Below are 19689 nucleotides of genomic sequence, written 5' to 3' on the forward strand. Positions count from 1 at the left end.
AATCATGAATCATCGAGTTTGCCCGACCTCCGTACCGCTGTCAATAATAATACAATATGGATGCCCCACTTTAGAAGCCCCGCAATATTCGGATTTCTTCGTCGGTCTAACGGTGATCACCGCTATCAACAATTCTAATCAGGTTGTAATAGTCCAACTATCAAGATGTGTACTCATCAGATCCCGCTAATATAAAAAAAGCTAATCAACGTAAAACACGAATTATTTGATTCCAGTTCCTCATGAAAGATCATCATGCTGTAAAGTTTAACCATTCACCTTGCTGAGATTTGATATCTTTTTGCCGAAATTATCAATGTATAGCTCGGAACGCTAACGGCCCGGATATACAAACGGATGTTGCGTCGCTCATCATTCAGAATCATGCTGTCGCCTAAATATTTAGGATGCACCTACTGATACACAAGAAGCGATCGCGAACAATCGGAAGATAAATAAGTAAGTGTTGTGCAAGTGAAGCATATTATTGTGATAAATGCGCCAACATCAGAACTTATTTTTGTAGCATCATTATAAGTCAACTCTTATCTCTATATCTCTATATCTCTATAATTCTATATTACGACGATATGATATGAGTGTGCTGTCTACACTCCACATATTTTCTTTCGCGGTGTTTGATGATAGCCACTTCGCTTATGTATGATGTTCTACCACTTGCTCTGTAGTAACTACGATGTTCACTTCTGTAGGTCTAATAGGAGTATCGAAATCTGCTGGCGATCTAAAGTTGTTCAACTGTTCATCGTATCATTCATCAGCATATTTCCTCATAACACTGCCTGACGACTTACAGCTGAAGGAAGTGCTGTCACGGTTGTGAACCGGAAGTCGGCACCAAACTTGTCGACAAGCCTATATAACCGGTTCTAGAAGCAGTTGTCGAGCTTCTAGTAATTGCTACCTTTTGCCTTAGTGGTTAATGTGAGTACCAGTGTGTCTGGGTTCCACCTGAATTGGCCGGTTACAGTTCAGCGTTGCGACAAGTGCATCTATATCGTCATCAGGTCTTAAAACCCTTTCACCGCCAGTAGGAGCAAAAGGCATATCAGGAACAGAACCGAAACTTTCAGTTGTTCTATTTTTATGTTTGTTCAAACTACCGTCTGCCAAAGTGGTGTCATAATCGTTCAATTCACCAATTTTATCTTTTTCAACATTTAATCTATCACCTAATGCACCCCATGGACTAGACTCGACATCATGTTGATAAAAATTAGCGCCGTCTTCATATTTATGCTGAGAAGTATCAATTGAAGTAGTCGATGGAAGAGCTTGCATATGCATATTTTGTCCTTGAGGAGGTCTTGGTGGTCGGATGAATACGTTTGTACTTTTCGATGTTGCTTCGGATATAGCATTTCGAGGCAATAAGATCTAAATCCAGCCTGTTAGCTATAAATACTATGTACGAATCGAAAGTTGTATTTACCATAAGTGATATACCGTTAGATGTGAATACCGAGAACATTCCACCAACGAAGAATAAATCAGTCCAGAAGCTATAATAGCCGGGAACGAAGTCAATATGTAATCTCCTGTGATGACAAGGCTAGGATAAAACAAACTGACGGAGTGGTGTTTACATGTTTATGTTTTGTATGACCATCAATTGCCAATGTCAAGATGCAAATGACATAAAAAAGGCGGAAAAGGGTTCTGATACCGTTCAGCTCCTGGAAATAATGGATCAGAAGGAATTAGTTCGATCGTCGAACAACTCATACTCCGGAGTCTGCTCACTTGGAAATATCCTAAACGAGCCAAAACTTCAGGATTGGCACCTTGTCGACGCTGCAATGGTGATTTATTAGGGAGAAAATAGAGCGTCTGATTTGGTTCTAGCTCACCGATTGATTAACAAACTGTGGGAATACAATGTACAGCCATAAACTCATACAAAATAGTACCGTCGCGAAAGTTGATCTGGTACAGACGAGGAAAGCATGTGTTCTTCAGTGACGTGTCCTATTCTTTATAAAATAAAGGACCTGATTCTACATGGTGTGAACGGTAAGGCGCTATGGGAATTGACTTACCCACACAAGAAGATATTGGCTTCCATCTTTACTAAGTTTGTGATTTCGATGTTTGCTACAGCTGGAAATATAGCCATGACCTATAATACGTGTTAGCCGGAATTAACTCTACTCTATGATATGCGATTTCCTTAGACGGATGTCAGATTATTATGGGATGTCATCGCTCACAGCTATAGTCATGAATACCCATACTTTAAACCAAATACTCTTAAACCAATGAATACTATCTCTTTTCTTTATTGCATTGATCAAATAAGCCCAATATAAAACTTCTTCAGCATGAATAGCTGTAATGAGACCCCAGGCTAAAGATAGTAACTGATAAGTGATCCGGACTTTAGTCTGCTTATGTTGTTCCCACTATGTAGTATAACCAGATGAGTGGCAATGTAAGCATATCTGTAATGTCCCAAGTGATTGATACTACTGCTTCCACTTACTAGATGGTAAGGTACTGGTACGATTTTGCTTTCGGTAGGTGTGATGTGTACAACTGCATAATATTCTGAATATTTTACCCATACCAGAACAATATTCCATGCCGTCAACTATTGATAAGATAGAAGGAAGCGAATAAGATCAGCAAGATTGCACCACCAGTTTATCTGTGAGTTGCAGCTCACCATAGCAGCAGATAAAATGAACATCCACTTTATATGGTAAAGATCAGGTAATATCATCAGTAAAATATTGTTATCAATCTATTACATCGTACGATGTCAGATGTTACACTTACCACTATTACTGTATAGATTATGGAGTAGATTAGCCATACCATTATCAGCAGATAATAAGGAAATATGTGCTTATGACAATATGATTATTTGACTTACCAAATCGGAATGCGGTTCGTTTATTGAAAAGCATACAGCGACATCTATCGTATTTCCATAAATGCCATATCAAGAAGACATCCCCTAAAATATTAGCTAAAGAACCTATGAATTGAGCTGTAGGTGACTCGTGACACATATTGGGTGATTGATATACGAATAAACAGGTGAAGAAATAAAAAAGCTGAGAAGTTGTATCGTTGTCCAGTTTTTGGTGAGTTAATTGATGTGAGATGCAAAAGACATTAAGGGGACTTTCGATAAAGACATCTCCCTATACCATCTTATATATGGATTCATTTCCATTTTGACAAATTATTCTCTCTTAATCTCCTTCTTTTTGCCTTGAAAAACCTCCCATCAATCGGTAATCAGTATGTTCATCAGGCTATGAGCGGTGTTCGTGAGCTCCTCAGGATACGTCTCTTTAGATGATTGGCAAACATTAGATATACACACAGACATCCTTAAGTACATAGGGAAATTAGACTCTTCTTTATAGACTCTTCCTTCTCGAGGGACATGCCTGAGTACATTACCAGAATATCTAAAATTCCTTCTGCTTCCGATATTCTCTCTCTAGTCGATTCCAAAAAATGTATTTATCTGAGTTAATGAATGGAGATGGAACGTAGCCGGCGGCCTTCGGTAGCGGTATTTTAAGTATCCTTGGTTGTATGCACACAAGAGATCGTTTTCACACGATCAATCCCATCGAATGTTCTTTGGCGTTTCAGATATGGAAGACCGAGCTCCTTCATACGTATAAGCTTGAACCGATATTCCGGTAGGCTATCAGCTAAGATGAGTGTGCATAGAAGCTGAAACTATAGAGAAACGTGTCTTGGTTTAATGGCGCCTGATGGTGATCTAGCGGTGTGTATATAGGAATTCCAGAGAAAGCCGAATATAACGGCTTCGTATTTCATGTCAAAGCGTAAGAGTATGATTGATTGTTGATGGCATTTTAGCTTATGCTGCTAAATTGTTCATTGACAAAGAGAGGGTGAAGCCGTAGTTTTGTTTCCGGTAAACATTACTTTATCGTTGTCCCTGTGCATGAAACGAGGAACCCTGAATCTACGTGTTCTTCCCAAAGTCCGAGCACTTATTAATTGTAGTAATCAAACAGTAGACCAGGCTCATTCGAGCACATTTACGCCTTTATCTGATTTATGAGGATGAGATCAATGTATTGCTTGACAATAATGGACATGATAGGCAAATATTAACAAGTACAAGTGAGAAATCTTCGGACTAACTTACATTCGTGACCATAGGCACCGTTGACGTGTTCAAATCGCGTGCGACATGACGTTATGGAAGCATCTTTATCTTTCTTCGGCCCGTTTCATCCGGATAATTCGGGCTAATGTTGTAACAAAAAGCAAGCTATCAAGAGTTAGTACCTTTTAAATGGATCCTTACGGGGACCTAGATTGTTTTGTGCTAGGTTTGCTTACTTTAGTTTGAGGAATTGACATTTTATAGGCATTGCTAGTACACACTCCTGGAATTTGTATTTAATCCATCAACTTCATACTAGGGCAGAGAGCAAGTGAAAGAACGACTTGATATCAAAACGAAGCAACCGAGTCAGCTGATCTCGATGTTACCCGTCAATTCTTATACAGCTCCTTTCGGTTAGCTCACAAGTCATCATCGTCGTATTAAGCTCTATACATGTATTGCGTCAACAAAAAGCTCAGTATATAATTCCGGAACATGGTTAGGAAGAGGAATCTCAAAAATGATGCACCATCAAATAGCAATATAAAGACTAAAGCTGTTCAAGATGTAAACTCGTCCTCAGTTCCGAATCAAACCTCTTTAAACACTCATCATTATCGAACGAGCAATTCTAGCTTCATAGGTGAAAACAGTTTGATATTCAAGATGGTTTACGGATTGACAGTTTTAACATTAGGTCTGGCATTCTATATACATTTAGCTAAAGCCGAATTATTCGGTACCACAAAGAGAAATAATAATGGTAATACACCTCGCTATGCTCAAGTAATTAGACCAAGTAGTTTCGCAGTATTGGACAATGTACCTTCACCAACTCAACATAACTTTACCACCGTGAGTGACCATCTACATCTCATCAATTATCGTATGTGTAGTATAGTACTGAGAGGAGATACTGTTGATTTAGTTATTTTACCCTCCTGGCACCGACGCACAGTCACTGAAAGCTAAACCTTTTTTAATTTACGATGATTCATTTTATGATATTATCGGATCAGATCCAACTTTGACACTTATTGCTGATGGTGGTACAGATCCTTTATTCCATGAAGCTACTGTATGGTAAGTTGTCAAGCCCGTTTTTTACCGTGACATAATTTAATCATGTCGATTTTATATAGGTACCCACCTTCAGATGAAATGTTCTTTGTACAAAATGCAGGTGCACCAGCCGCTGGAACAGGATTACAAAAATCAGCAATTATACAAAAAATTAGTCTTTCTCAAGCTGCAAATATAGCTTCCAATGGAAATGGAACTGGATTTGTCCATGTCACAACGGTAAATTCATCAGTCCAAGTGGTAAATCCAAATGGAGCAACGAATTTCCGTGGAAAGATTGTTTTCACAGGTGAAGGTCAAGGTGATAATGTACCTCCGGCTTTGTATTTGGTCGATCCTAATGAGCCATACAAAGCTTCAGGTAAGTAAGGGCAGCAATTCGTTATTCCTATCCGATCTCATAACCTCTGTTTATCTAGTAATCCTGAACAACTATTACGGAAGACAATTCAATTCTCTCAACGATGTAGCTGTAAATCCAAGAAACAAACAATTGTACTTTACCGATGTCACATATGGCTATTTACAAGATTTCAGGCCTGCGCCTGTTTTGCCAAACCAGGTTTACAAGTTTAACGTTGATACTGGCGCTTTAGGAGTAGTAGCCGATGGGTTCAATTTGCCAAATGGTAAGTTCTCCTGCCAGTTTCAAACCTATCTTGCCCTTGTTGACTGACTGTCTTGCCCTCCAGGTATCACATTCTCCCCTGATGGTAAATACGCTTACATAGCTGATACTGGTGCCAATGCTGTGAGTGAATTATTTTGAATCGAGTCGATCAATCATTTGGAATAACTAAGGTAAAGTTTCACTGACGCCATATGTAGGGTTTCTGGGGTTTCAATTATACTAAACCAGCAACTTTGTGAGTGAAACGTAGAACTCTAAGTTAAAAGTCAAATAGCCAAGCTGATTTCATTTACCGAAATGCACCTCAAAAGATATCGATATGATGTGAATGATGATGGTACTCTTGATAACCGAATGACTTTTGCATTTATCGACTCTGGTGTTCCAGATGGTAAGTCACAAGCTAGCTATGTCGACATGATATCAAGCTGACCGAGATGCATGATATCGTAATCTAGGTGTCCATTGCGATAACAAAGGCAATGTTTATGCAGGTGTAGGAGATGGCATACATGTCTGGAATCCATCCGGTTTGTTATTGGGTAAAGTTTGGTTAGGTGAAACTTCTGCAAACTTCCAATTTGCTGGCAAAGGCAGAATGGTGATTTGTGCCGAAACAAAATTATATTATGTCACTTTAGGTGCTGAAGGTGCAGATATAACAAATTCAAATTATTCTGGTTGAAGGAGAAGGTCAGTAAGGTGAATGAGAAAGGGTTGATATTGTAAGGTAATCGTGAAATCCAAGAGCTAAAATCTACTTAGGAGAAATCTTATATTTAATATGTTTGATTATGGTTCCTTTGCTAAGGCAGAAATGTCCAGTAAACAATCAACATGAATCGTTTTGGATGTTGACTAAATTTCTAAACTACAATGAAACCGTGAGCAGTACGAAGCTGTTTCGTATGATATATATCTGCAAACTCTTGGAGTTTATATTCGCTGGAATCGCTTGCAGAATACCGAAATAATCAATAAAAATGAGTCATCAAATTCACGACTATCGCATGAAGAATGGGTGACGTTGGTGGCGATTTCAATATCAATGTGAATATGAATATGAGTATGAATGCGATTTTCAATGACTCTGATCGGTTGTGACCGAAGATAAGGTGTATGACCTGATTCAAAGCCAGAAGAGGAAGTTTCAGCGTTTAACTCTGATATCTCGTGACCAAGATCATAGATCACAGGAATTGCATAAACCCCGCAATGAGATGACCGGCTCACAGGTGAAGAATCGGCCGGCTTTTCTTTATCGTATGCAACCCCCCATTTTACATTTTAGCCATATCAAGGGGATCTAATCTATTGGTTGAATGGCTTGCCACCCTGGCCTTTACTCTTTATACCACGTTATCTCCGGTTGTATATAGTTGATTATCTACCGATTTAGTTTAAACTTTCCCTGAAACTCATATAATAATCATTATCACTTATCAGAAAGAGGAAGGAACTCGTAACTGTGTTTCTGCAGTAGCGTAGGTGATAACCCGAATCACATCATATCACATTCGATTCAGATTAAAGAGATATAAGTAAATACCACTTGTGGATAAACACTTTCCTTACCCCATTCATCATCCACCACCGTATACATCCATAACACATAGACATCAATACATTCTTACACATATATACACATATATATATATTCTGTATTCTATCTGAAGAGTTGTTGTAAATTCCCATTTATCTCATCTTTCCTTTCTCTATTTATCTATCAATCAATCAACGTTGTACTCCATTGCTTCTATCGATATACTGTATTTGCCACTTCTAGCTTAAATCACACTGTTCCTAACTGTTCTTTCTTATCGCTATGCGAACTTCAGCGTTGCTTGCTGTTCTCCCTTTTCTCGCCACCACCTCTCTCACTCTCGCTAGACCAACTTATGATAACGTCCCTCTGGTAAGGGAAAGAAAATCATTATCTTTTGGTCCAACCCATAAACACCATACTTTCCATGTTATCGATGAACCCCCCGTCGCTCATTCAGCTTTATTGAATGAACCTTTGGATTATAAAGATGTAGCTAGTAGATTTATTGCAAAGAGAATGGGACCAGAAGGTGAAGCTTTCTATATTAGAGAAGATGTAAGTAACATTCTCACCTAATCAATATGACAAATTATCCCTTTTATTCGCAATCTACGGATCGGCGTTCATGCCTGAAACATGTTCTTAATCATAATTGAAAATGACCTATACTGACTCCCTTCTTGTTTAATTGATTACTTATAGAGTCATACCGATCCATCAACCGGCATTACCCGAATATTCGCTAGACAAATTATCAATGGATTAGAAGTATCTGATGGTGATTTGAATTTGAACATTGATTCAAATGGTCGTATCTTATCATGGGGAACTTCATTTCATCCAGGTGATTCACCAAACTTGCATGATACTTTAGAAGGATCATCAGGTGAAACTGAAAGAAATTGTAAAATCTTGAAAGATACTTATGATTCACATAAATTGCATCTTCAAGAATTGACTTCTGAATCGAAAGAAGGTGTATGGGGCTTAGTTAAATCTGCTTCTCAAGTTATGTTAGGCGGTATCTATTCGTCAAAGGATGAACCATCACACGTAAATGAACATGCTATCAAGAAGTTACACAAGTCTATGAGACATATCAAACACCATCAAAAAGCTTTATGTGAACAAGAATCTTCTTTCAACTCAGAAAGAGCAGGTATTTTATCACCTGTAGAAGGTTTGATTAGTTTATTACCTAGAATCCACGCAAGTAATCAAGATTTCCAATCTGTTCAATCAGACGAATTATCTTCTACACCTCAACATACATTAAAACCTAAACATGCTCCTGCTGAACCACCAACTGAAATCATTTCAGGTCCAGGATTAGGTAAATCAGGTGTCATATCCGATGTTCCTGCCAGACTGATGTACACTCAAGTTTCAGAAGGTGCACCAAGATTAGTTTGGAATTATGTTGTTGAAATGAAAGATAGTTGGTATGAAGCTTATGTCGATGTCAAGACTGGTGAATTACTTAGAATAGTTGATTGGGCAACAGACTTTGATTTTGAACCTTACACCCACAATGATAAGAAAGTCGAAGCCAAGAAAGGCGGAGGTCAAAAACCTCTTCCTAGCCCACCTCACAAGTACGGGCCTTACTCATATCAAGTCTTCCCATGGGGTGAGTCATCCATCTAACTTTATTTCTTTTGCCCTGCTCATGCTAACCCTGCTATTAGGTGTTAACGATCCATCTGCCGGTAACTTGACTGTTGTCACGAAACCATGGGATAATGTCGCATCACCTTTAGGATGGCATAAGTTCCCAACTTCTGCTGATCCATACGACGATGTTCGAATCGATGGTTCTCATGTTTCGAAAAATTACACAACATTTTCAACTACTGCAGGTAACAATGTATATGCACACGAAGATTGGGAAGGAAGAAATAATTTTTTGAAGAACTATAGACCAATTGCAAATGATACAGTCTTTGTTTACGATTATGGAGAACCTGATGGATTAAGACCAAAAGAATATATCGATATGGCTGTTACACAATTATTCTACACATCGAATATGTTCCATGATTTACTTCATAGATTAGGTTTCGACGAGATCTCAGGTAACTTCCAGAACTATAACTTTGAAAAGGGAGGTAAAGGCTCAGACGCTGTCGTCACTAATGCTCAAGACGGATCTGGTTATAATAACGCAAATTTCATGACTCCACCTGATGGTCAAGCTCCAAGAATGAGAATGTATGTCTGGGATACAGCTACCCCTTACAGAGACGGTGATTTGGAGCAAGGTATCGTGGTGCACGAATACGCCCATGGTCTATCAACAAGATTGACTGGTGGTCCCGCAAACTCTGGTTGTTTAGGTTGGGGTGAGGCAGGAGGAATGGGTGAAGGTGAGTTGCTTGTCGCCTGGGTCGTCCGAGCTTTCAGTAATGATCACTGACTTGCTTTTTCACACAGGATGGGGAGATGCTATTGCGACACTCATTCGTCAGATTGAGGAGCACAAGAACTTCAAGTGAGTACATGTATTCTATCTCTGTCGCACTTCATCGTTTGAAAAGGATTGGGCGAGAATTGGTAGCTACTACTTCTACTCCGCGTTGATCTGGACGATACCAATTTGCCTCTCTTTGTGTTGGCAGTTATTTGCTTTTCTGCCTCTTTCGTGATGCCTCGCGCCCAAGCAGAGTAGAATCACAGCTAACATCATGCTGTTTACAGGAAAGGAAAAGATATTTACCCCATGGGAGCTTGGGCGGCAAACACTGCTGGAGGAATTAGACATTACCCTTACACCACCGATGAAGAACTCAACCCATCCACTTATAAGTTCCTCAACAAAGGGTAAGTCCATTTCGTACTATCTGGACAATTAACCGATGTTTGTTCTGATGATCAACTTTACAGCAACTACTGGGGTGTACATGCAATTGGTGAAGTATGGGCCGAGCTAATACATGTTGTCTCGCAACGGCTCATCGAGAAACATGGCTTCTCGAACACTTTGTTCCCTCCCGAAGATGTTTCCAAGCCAAACGATTATTATGTCAAGACTTCCGCTGAATCGGTCGACGCCGCCGGCAAACCTGTACCATTGATCCCCAAACACGGTAATACTCTTCTTCTTCAATTACTCATCGATGGTATGAAACTTCAACCATGTAGACCAAGTTTCTTTGATGCTCGAGACGCTATCATTCAAGCTGATCAACTTAGAACTGGTGGTGATAATTATTGTGCTATCTGGAACGCTTTCGCCGAAAGAGGTCTCGGTGTAGATGCCTCACTTGAAGGTAACACACCTTGGGGTGGTGGTATTAGAACTAACGGTTATAAATTACCCAAGACATGTCGAAAGTAAACATTTTTGGCAGACACACATACATCTACTAGACCATATATATATATACACAGTATCAATTTTCATTCGTATTATGTTTTCCAACGTATTTTATCCTTCTATCTGCTTCTCTCAATTGTATGTGTTAGTATCTCTAAATCATATCTGTAGGATATAAACGTAAATCGTTGTAATCATTTTTATCAAATTTCTATTATCGATTGTCATAGTTTTCAACAAGTAAATTTCCAAAAAAACAGTGTATGCAACTTTTAGACTTTAATGTACAGTCAGATGCAGGGAGAAGGGAGGTTAAGCCAAGTGGGAACCTAGGCAAGGCAAGTGGCAAGGTAGGGTAGGGTAGATGCTGTAAGGTGGTTGAGAGGAGGGAATGGAGGAGATGAAGAAGGGCTTGCGGGGAAGGGAGGGTGCACAACTCACTTATGTTTAGATCACATCAGGAGGGATCTAGAGAAAGATGACAGTGAGCCACCGATATGTTCCCAGCAGCTCACAAATGATCATATGCATGCAAGACCATTACCAAGATAATCAGCTTAAAGCAAGAGCCTTCGGACCTAAACACGTGTACTAGTGATAGTACTTGTAGTATCTACCTCCACTTCCGGACTATTGTTGATACCTTTTGAATCGGTCACCGTAGATGGAAATTACAATGACGATTCTATTAACTTACTTGGCTTTGAGATAGCCTTTTCATGCTGTTTTCTTGGTAATCGCATCAACAGATTAGCGATAATTTAGCAAGACATTATCAGGATGACTATACGGCGACCTTAACAACACAAATTTTGAATTAAGCAAAGCGTAATACTGATATCGCTTATCATGTCATTCACTCTTTCTCCAACGTCAATATCGACGTTTTCACCTATATCAAATTCATCAACATCTAAATTCCCTTCACCTGTACCTACACCTTCACCATCAAGCCCACATACTAGAGATGGCTTACTTATACCTACTGATAGACCGTTAGATGAATTAGAAGATAAATGGTTAAGCAAATTAGGTAAATTAAGAGTTGAGAAGGAAGTTAGACTTCAAGGATATGCTTTGTATTCCTTGAGAAGCTGGTAAGTCGTACTTCGAATTCAGGCTAACAAGTAAAACTCAGAATGGGAAGGAATCATTTTTACGGCTTATCCTAACAGAGCGAACTGCCGTTCAAGATGCTAAGACCTTCGGTTTACTATAGGTTCCTCTCACGAACCCATTTCTCACATACTATCGTTACTCAGACTGGTAAGCCAACTGAAAAAGTAAGTGTCACTCGCAAATAATAATTTTTCGGAACCCATAACACCTGAACATTTCTAATTGCTGTATATCAATAGATCTCAGCTTACTTGCTTGTTCCTTCACATGGTCTATCTCCTCATGAAGCGGCATTCGAATTGTCAAATGCTATCCAAATATTAGCCTCAGAAACCCAATCTTCCCCTCGAAAAGTAAGCTTTATAACTATATTCAAAAGTCCATTACTGAGATTTTTACCAACCAGACCGAGTATGGAACGTTACTGGTTACGACTCCATCTGCTTTTGGTCAAGAAGTGTAAGCTGATTTTAGTAAGCTGGAGAAAGAGGGTAGTAAGCTCATAAACCATTCTATCATCTAGTAACCCAGTACCAGGTGGTGATTTCCGAGTAGCTAAGCCATATACGACCGTCAACACTGGACTAAGACGTCTAGGATGTGGTGGAAGAGCTGTAATTGGTATGGATAGTCCAATGTGTGTATACACTCAATCGCCACTTTTAATTGCTTCCAAATGACTAAGTTTCTCTAAATAGACCCGCACTTCGAAGAAAATTTCACGACTTGTATCGAATACCTCAACCTTTACATGCTAGTATCCCTCTATCTCGTAATACCTCACCTTCAACATCACCAACAAACAACAAAACATATCCTCCTTCACCTCTATCTGATGCCGGAACAACTACGCACGACATAACGACTGATCCATTTACATACCTGGTCATAGAACTTGTAAAGCTCATACAGGCGTCTCTAGCCATATGGGGATTATTCGGGAACCTCAAAGGTAGTATGGAAGTGGATGGGCTGTTCTGTGACGAGACAAAAGCTGGTATTTTTCAGTGGAGAAGGATAATGGGTATGGAGCATGAAGAGTCTTTAAAATTGGAGGTAAGTCAGATTAGATAATATTGTAAAGCCGAAGCTAACAATGCGTGTGTAGAAAGAGACTTCAGGCGGATGTATCGACCCAAAAACATTGGCAGCATTATTGAGTTCTATCACCAGTGTACACTATGAGCTCGATGCATTGGAAATAAAGGTATATTCAATCTCTCATGCGGAGTTCTTCCAAGACCTGCTCAAGCTAACAGCCCTCCTTCAGATTACGAAAGACCCATTCAGCAATACCAAACGATTCCTGGATGCATGGGGAGTATTTCAGGTTAGTCGACACTATTCACATCTGGGCATGGAGCTGATTCACTTTAAAGACGCATACACTTGGGTTCGAAGGTTCAAGTCATTATCTATCCATCTCATCTATCCGGAAATTAGCGCAGCACTATCTAGACGAAAGAACTCGTCATCACGGGGACTCATTGAAAGTACATCGACTACTCTTCAATGGTGTTGCTCAAGCTACAAGTTCCATATCTGCCAACCTCAAAGGTGGAATTACAGATGATACTCCTATACGAAAACGGGAACACCATTTGCGATTCAAGGATAACGATGATAACGATGATGGACAAGGAGTAGGATTGATCGTTCCTGAAGGGGAAGTCGGAACCGTTGCTCCTCCTGATGTGATTACAACAGATCTAGAAGCATATATAAAAGGTATATTGAGATCAAGAGAGAAAGATTGGGAATTGATGGGATGTAGAAAAGTAGCTGAATTATGGAATGGGTCAGTCGCTGAAGGTATTGAGGACAGACCAAGAAGAAAAAATAGAATGGGAAGTACAATGAGTTCCTCAGGAAGTATAAGAGATACTGGTACCCATCGAAATGTTCTGAAGAAAAGAACACAGTCAAGGGATTTCGCTCAATACAATATCAAAGAAGATGAAGAAGGCGATTTGAAAGGTGCTTTCAAAGAGATTTCAGGTAGAGCTGGTCAAGCTATCAAAGGTGGTTTTGGTTTAGTATCGTAAGTCGGCTATACTAAACACACTAGGGGGATACCAAAGTAGCTAAAATATGTGAGTTTTTGGTGTAGACGAAGAGGTACAAATTACGAAACTTCAGATTCTGAGACTGGCGGCCCTGGGCCTTCTTCGCTAAAATCATCGATCATGCGAAAAAAGCAAAGTACAGTGCCATTATTGATCGAGCCGTGAGTGTTTCTTGGTCCCTAGCGGTGGGTTGTGCAAAGCTGATCGTGTGTTTCAGAGATGTGGAAGAGGTGGATGAACAACTTGATAGGGGTCAATCAGGTAAGTTATTTCCGAATAAGCAGTAAGGTGTCCCGATCTGACATAGTATCGTTTCTAGCTTCACCAAGCCCGTCAACATCGTACAAACCTCTCGATCGATCGCTCAACACATCTTCCAGACCGTCTTTCCTTACCGCTGGATCTAAGGCTCAGTCGAAAAGACCATCCATAGTCACTCAAATATCAGGGAATGATAGTGATATATGGTCAAGAACATCTCTAGCCGCTGGACTTAGTCCTACAGAAGAAAGATCAGATTTCGAATATTCACCTGGTGGAGGTCATTCCCGTACACCATCGGGTCAAAGTGTACCTAATGGTAGACCATCAATAGCTAGGACGCCTTCAGACAGAGCGATAGCTTGGCGAAATCGTGGAAGAGCGACAACTATGTTGAGGACAGCTAGTGATGGTGCCGATGTTACTATCGAGGAAACGGGTATGGAATGGGAAGTTACTAATCCTCATGGCACGGGGAGAAGGGATAGTGGTGGTTTAGATAATCAGATATTGCAATTGACCAGACGGTGAGTAAGCGAAATTATATTGCAGACTGAGACGCTAATTTCTTTCATAGTCATTCCATAGAGCAATTGGACTTTTACAAGGATATGCGAAGGGTTGAGCCGTGAGTAATGACTGTACTATCAGACTCATCTGCGTGCGCTCCGCTGAGGTTCATTCGAATAGCGAACACTTGCAAATTGATGTAGAGATGTGTGCTGTTGTACTTGATCTTCGTGAGAGGGAAAAACAATTAGCCAAAAGGGCAAAGGACGTAAGGGTGAGTTGTGCATTCTATGATATGTGTGTGCGTGTGCGTGTGTATATGTTACAACAATACTAAGGAAAATCTATCTACATAGTTACTTGAAGAAACGGTGTTTTCATCATTATCACAATTTGTCACAGCAGCAAGATCAAGGAGATCACATGTTGATCAATTATCATCCACTTCTGAGAGAATCCGTGAAGAAATTGAAAATTTAGATAATTTTGAAGATGATCATGAAGTTACTTCGACAAAAGATAGATTTGATTATTATTTGAGTGAAGAAACTCATAGACCTGAATTATTAGATGATTTAAGTAAATTGAAAGAAATGTGGGAAAATATGAGATTTTTACAAGAAGAAAAAAGGAAACAAGTTGATAAAGATGATTTCAGATTTACGGGAAAAAGTGTTGATAAAGAGAAATCAGGTAATTGGTGGAATTGGTGGTAAATGAATAAATAGATTTGAATAAATAATATTGTATATGATCATATCATCTGGTTATTTTATTTGTACATGAGTTTTATGATAAATATGTTATTGTTTAAGTTTAAAAAAATGCTATATCCTTTCTTGCTGGACTGGTGAAGACGGATTCGCGCTCTGCGTCGATGTGGGTGTGGTTCCAGGGGTCGTAGTAGGGTTCATCGTAGCTTGAGGAGTAGGCGAAGACGGATCAATTACGTCTCCAAGACCGAGATTCTGGAAATCGTCTCTTGTCATAAGACCGCTGTTTGTCAAGTTAAGGGAATAATCAACTTAATTGTTTACGATGGAATTACTCCGTGGACCTGCGTCGATAGATGAACATGAGATATCGATGAAACCAGGAGAACTCACTTGTCCATTCGACATTCCAAGTACTTCTTAGATTGTAATCTACATTGACCATTGTTATTTGCATTCGTTCTCATACATTTCAGGTAAGACATCATATATTCTTTACATTCACCTAAAATTTCAGTGAGCGTGTGGAAGCCTCCGAGTTAGCATGAGTCAGTCTGATTATCAGTTTCCATTAAACTCACCATCATGATCTAAAGGGAAAGAACCTCTTTGAGGTGGTGAAACTTTGAAAGCGTCTGCAAAACCTGGTCTACCGAATGACATGTTAAGATTCTACTACTTGCGAATATATGACTTAATGTCCTGGTCTGGTCCACAGTAAGGATAAAAGATTGAATTTAGCTGCTAAGTAATGTTGTCGAAAACGATAGAGATTATTTCGACTTTACTACAAAGCATAAGTGGTTAGTTCACTGAAATTCATGCTCAAAACGAAACCGAGTGATTCCGATCGCTCACTTGCATTTATATTTACGTAAATATCATCGGCGATGCCCGCTTCGCTTTGGGATGCCTTCTTACAACCGGCAATCTGAGACCTGGTAGAAAGGGTGGTATATATATATATATACTTCAAGTCAAAATTGTAACTTATATATAGACTGTAATCTACTCTTTCATTGTATACAGCTTCAACTGAAACGGTCAGGGAAAAAGCTGGAAAACATGACTACTAAACTCAAAATAGGTTGGCACAGAGAACATTTCTTATCTCCTTTATTACAATTTGCAGATAAAGATAAAAATGAAACTTTTGAACCGGTTGAATGTCCAGGTGGAACAGGTGAAATGCAAGTAAAGTTGAAAAATGGTGAAATAGATTTATGTATTGGTGAGTTAGATTGATCTGATTTTGGTGCCCTATATAGAGAAAAGCTGAGGAATGATCATTATCATTCTTGATACTGATATGAAAACCGATATTGTATAACTTACAGCTTTAACGGACGCTTTAATTGCTGGTTTAGCAAATGGTCAAAATTCTTATAAACTTGTTGGGAGATATATTGCCAGTCCTCTTCGATGGTATGTTTTGCACAAGAAATTACGCATCTTCAATGGAGGGAATAACACAGAATATATAATGCGATGAAAGCTCACCATGTGTCAAACCTTTAGGGCAATAATAACAGGTAGAGATAGCAAATACAATTCAGTGGACGATCTAAAAGGTACTACATTTGGTATATCCAGATTAGGAAGGTCAGTATAGTTCTCAAAATCATTCTATCAATTATGTTTTCAGCCATCGACTACGGTATAATGATACGGAGGGAAGCTGATTATTGATACAACCGTTATTAGTGGATCTCAAGTTATGGCTTCTGTATTATCATTGAATGAAGGTTGGACAGAAGAGGAACAACCTAAATTTAAGGGTCAGCTGGACCTATCTTGGTTTATGTGATTAATAACTGATGATGGAGTTTCGCAATATAACTGAATAGTGAATGGTCAATTCAAACCACTAAGAGATTCTGTGAATTCTGGCGAGAGTGAGTCTAGGGTCACTTGATGTCCTGTAATCAAGACCATAATTTCGACGTTAGGAAGCTGACTCTGGCATTGTCTTATTGTGCTACCGCAATCGCAGCATCTGTATTCTTATGGGAATGGTTCACAACTAAGCCATATGTAGATTCAGGTGAAGTAAGATTCATCGGATCAGTCTACAGTAAGTTGGGTCTTGAATAGATCGTCACATTTCTATCTTGAATCTTTGCATTATCTCCTTGTGTATATATAGTCTCTACCGTTGTCATCAGTATTAAAATGATATGGCCGGCTGATAAACGTTCTCCTTCAGCTCCCTGGCCATGTTGGCATATAGCGGCATCACCTTCAGCATCTTCTCAAAAGATTCAGACATTCTTAGAGTCACTACAGCCTTATGTACAAAATTTCAACAGTGAAAAAGCACGTGAAAAGGAAGATATTGACTTTGTTACTTCTTATTTCGGACATCAAAGAGAAGATGTAATTGAATGGTTAAAAACTGTCAAATGGGAAGAAGAGATTTTACAAGTTAAAGAAAGTGTTGTTAGAGAAACTTTGAGGTGAGTTTGGTCATATCTTGCATGTAGTTGATAATCAGAAGTTGAATCAAAGACTGAACATGCTGATCATTGCCTGCGCAAAATTGATTTTCCATAGGGTATTGGCTAAAGCTGGTGTAGTAAAACTTGAAGCTGAAAAGCTAGACATCGATACTTTCGTGAATACTGAAGTGGCTCGAATAGTTTGATACTTCCTCGGCAAAAGCGTTGACTTGATAGCAAAATGCATGATTGAAGGGGTATCGTCTTCATGTGGTTATCCTAATATGCAGTGGACTTGCTACGTGCAGTATGTATGACTATCAAAGCTGTAATTCGAACCCGATTGGTATCGCGTTTACGATGGGAATGCCTAGGTAATTCGACGGCAGTATAATGACTTCGATTGTTCTGAAAATACAATCGCTTTCTCGGCCGATTACTATAACATTCCTCATTCGAATGATGATGCAATGCATTGTAAGACACCACTAGGTATCACAGAGTAAACTCCTCTCTCAGCCATATGTTGAATGACCACTTGACGGATCCAGATTCCATGGCACTGAAATTCTCACGCCTTTTTAAGAATGATTGCGTAAAGGACAATTGGAAGTCGTACATACAGTTTACTTGATTTAGGCATTTCATGCTCATATCACATCTAACTTACTCGTATGTACATACTCTGCATTATTAAGCGTATCTTTCCGAATGATCCGCTCAAACACATCAAGAGTACGACATGTTTAGTGTGTTTTGTTTTATGATGAAGATGACGATTTTGACCTTGGTCTTGTGATTACATACCTGCTTTTCGCTCTTTACCCTCTATTTGTCACAGTAGTAAGACATGTATTTTGTTCCGCTCTGCTTTTCGAATCAAGTCGTTATGATGGCGTTACTGTACATGGGTGTGGAGACATGTTCTTCTGCGATATTTGGCCAGTCAATAACCATACCTGCTACTAGAATATGCCCAAACATCTCGTATCTTTGATGCGCAGTAAGAATGTAACTCACTGTTGACCACGTCGGTATGTAACCTTACAGTTCTCCTCCGGTCCGATTGCGACAACTCGTCATTTCCCTCGATCATCTTTTAACCTGTTTACCAAGAATCAGAGTTCACAAATATCGTAATGATAATACGTGTAAAATAAAGGTTTTTAACAGAATCTGGATTTCCCTTTTCTCATTTCCCTTTTTCGGCATATTCTTTCAATCTCGCAGATCCTTTTTACCTCTCTCTCTAATTAATACTTTGTACTCTACTAAACTGTACGTTCACTACAGTACAACCCTATCTTAACCCTTCACCCCAGAGATCATGTGTAGGAGTGAACTACGGAACTCAACATTACCGTAACTCATCTAATTCTGATTATACAGGCAGTCTTCTCACTTCAATCCAGCTTTCAAGCACTCCTCCCCTTCACCCAAATGGAATGTCTCACTTGATCACGAGCAAAGATGTCTTATTTTCGTTATGGTTCCGGTTCAATTAGGCAACTCGACATCATTTCAGGAATTCAACACCAAACATTCAACCAAAATGTACAATAATATTGCTTGTCTCTCGTCCGTAAATTTGGGATAAAGTATCCATCTCATATTTGTTGTAATATGATTACGGTATTCAACGATATTTAACGTTCAGAAAAGGAGAAATGTGATAGCTTTGCTGGGAACTGGGCAATTAAGCTTGACATCTTGCTCCAGTCTCCAAATAGTACCGACAATCATCAATGCAACTGTATGCACATCCCTAATTGACATGATATCTATCTTTGACTGCTTTATTGACTGATAGACGAGTAATGATTTCTGTTTAGCAATCCTTATTTATTCATCAATATCAAATCGTTGGTATCGACTATCAT

The 19689-nt window shown here is 39.2% G+C and overlaps 6 protein-coding genes across 6 annotated transcripts; 4 read left to right on the forward strand and 2 right to left on the reverse strand.

Annotated features, from left to right (window-relative positions):
- Positions 1-657: 657 nt before the first annotated feature.
- On the reverse strand, positions 658-3035 carry L201_001650 (uncharacterized protein; the record flags this gene model as incomplete). Its single annotated transcript, XM_066217437.1, has 13 exons — positions 658-759; positions 816-829; positions 990-1398; positions 1454-1523; positions 1594-1697; positions 1765-1815; positions 1872-1947; positions 2061-2140; positions 2232-2423; positions 2504-2611; positions 2687-2713; positions 2800-2807; positions 2897-3035. The coding sequence occupies 13 exons, from the start codon at positions 3033-3035 to the stop codon at positions 658-660; spliced, it is 1380 nt and encodes a 459-aa protein (XP_066073534.1).
- Positions 3036-4792: 1757 nt separating this feature from the next.
- Positions 4793-6525, forward strand: L201_001651 (uncharacterized protein; the record flags this gene model as incomplete). The annotated part of the gene is made up of 8 exons (XM_066217438.1): positions 4793-4981; positions 5055-5209; positions 5269-5570; positions 5629-5838; positions 5902-5960; positions 6038-6075; positions 6152-6231; positions 6299-6525. The coding sequence occupies 8 exons, from the start codon at positions 4793-4795 to the stop codon at positions 6523-6525; spliced, it is 1260 nt and encodes a 419-aa protein (XP_066073535.1).
- A 1140-nt stretch (positions 6526-7665) lies between these two features.
- Positions 7666-10723, forward strand: L201_001652 (uncharacterized protein; the record flags this gene model as incomplete). The annotated part of the gene is made up of 6 exons (XM_066217439.1): positions 7666-7941; positions 8089-9016; positions 9075-9752; positions 9820-9877; positions 10084-10206; positions 10270-10723. The coding sequence occupies 6 exons, from the start codon at positions 7666-7668 to the stop codon at positions 10721-10723; spliced, it is 2517 nt and encodes an 838-aa protein (XP_066073536.1).
- Positions 10724-11551: 828 nt separating this feature from the next.
- On the forward strand, positions 11552-15374 carry L201_001653 (uncharacterized protein; the record flags this gene model as incomplete). The annotated part of the gene is made up of 15 exons (XM_066217440.1): positions 11552-11799; positions 11922-11985; positions 12061-12174; positions 12228-12280; positions 12345-12458; positions 12520-12877; positions 12930-13028; positions 13092-13151; positions 13201-13862; positions 13932-14048; positions 14105-14148; positions 14207-14675; positions 14726-14776; positions 14839-14932; positions 15015-15374. The coding sequence occupies 15 exons, from the start codon at positions 11552-11554 to the stop codon at positions 15372-15374; spliced, it is 2907 nt and encodes a 968-aa protein (XP_066073537.1).
- A 111-nt stretch (positions 15375-15485) lies between these two features.
- On the reverse strand, positions 15486-16034 carry L201_001654 (uncharacterized protein; the record flags this gene model as incomplete). The annotated part of the gene is made up of 3 exons (XM_066217441.1): positions 15486-15654; positions 15765-15876; positions 15953-16034. The coding sequence occupies 3 exons, from the start codon at positions 16032-16034 to the stop codon at positions 15486-15488; spliced, it is 363 nt and encodes a 120-aa protein (XP_066073538.1).
- A 402-nt stretch (positions 16035-16436) lies between these two features.
- Positions 16437-18015, forward strand: L201_001655 (uncharacterized protein; the record flags this gene model as incomplete). Its single annotated transcript, XM_066217442.1, has 8 exons — positions 16437-16602; positions 16709-16796; positions 16890-16973; positions 17076-17149; positions 17219-17266; positions 17365-17445; positions 17578-17827; positions 17925-18015. The coding sequence occupies 8 exons, from the start codon at positions 16437-16439 to the stop codon at positions 18013-18015; spliced, it is 882 nt and encodes a 293-aa protein (XP_066073539.1).
- Between the last annotated feature and the right edge of the window lie 1674 nt (positions 18016-19689).

The sequence above is a fragment of the Kwoniella dendrophila genome, chromosome 2 (genome assembly GCF_036810415.1).
Source record: "Kwoniella dendrophila CBS 6074 chromosome 2, complete sequence".
NCBI classification, from domain to species: domain Eukaryota; kingdom Fungi; phylum Basidiomycota; class Tremellomycetes; order Tremellales; family Cryptococcaceae; genus Kwoniella; species Kwoniella dendrophila.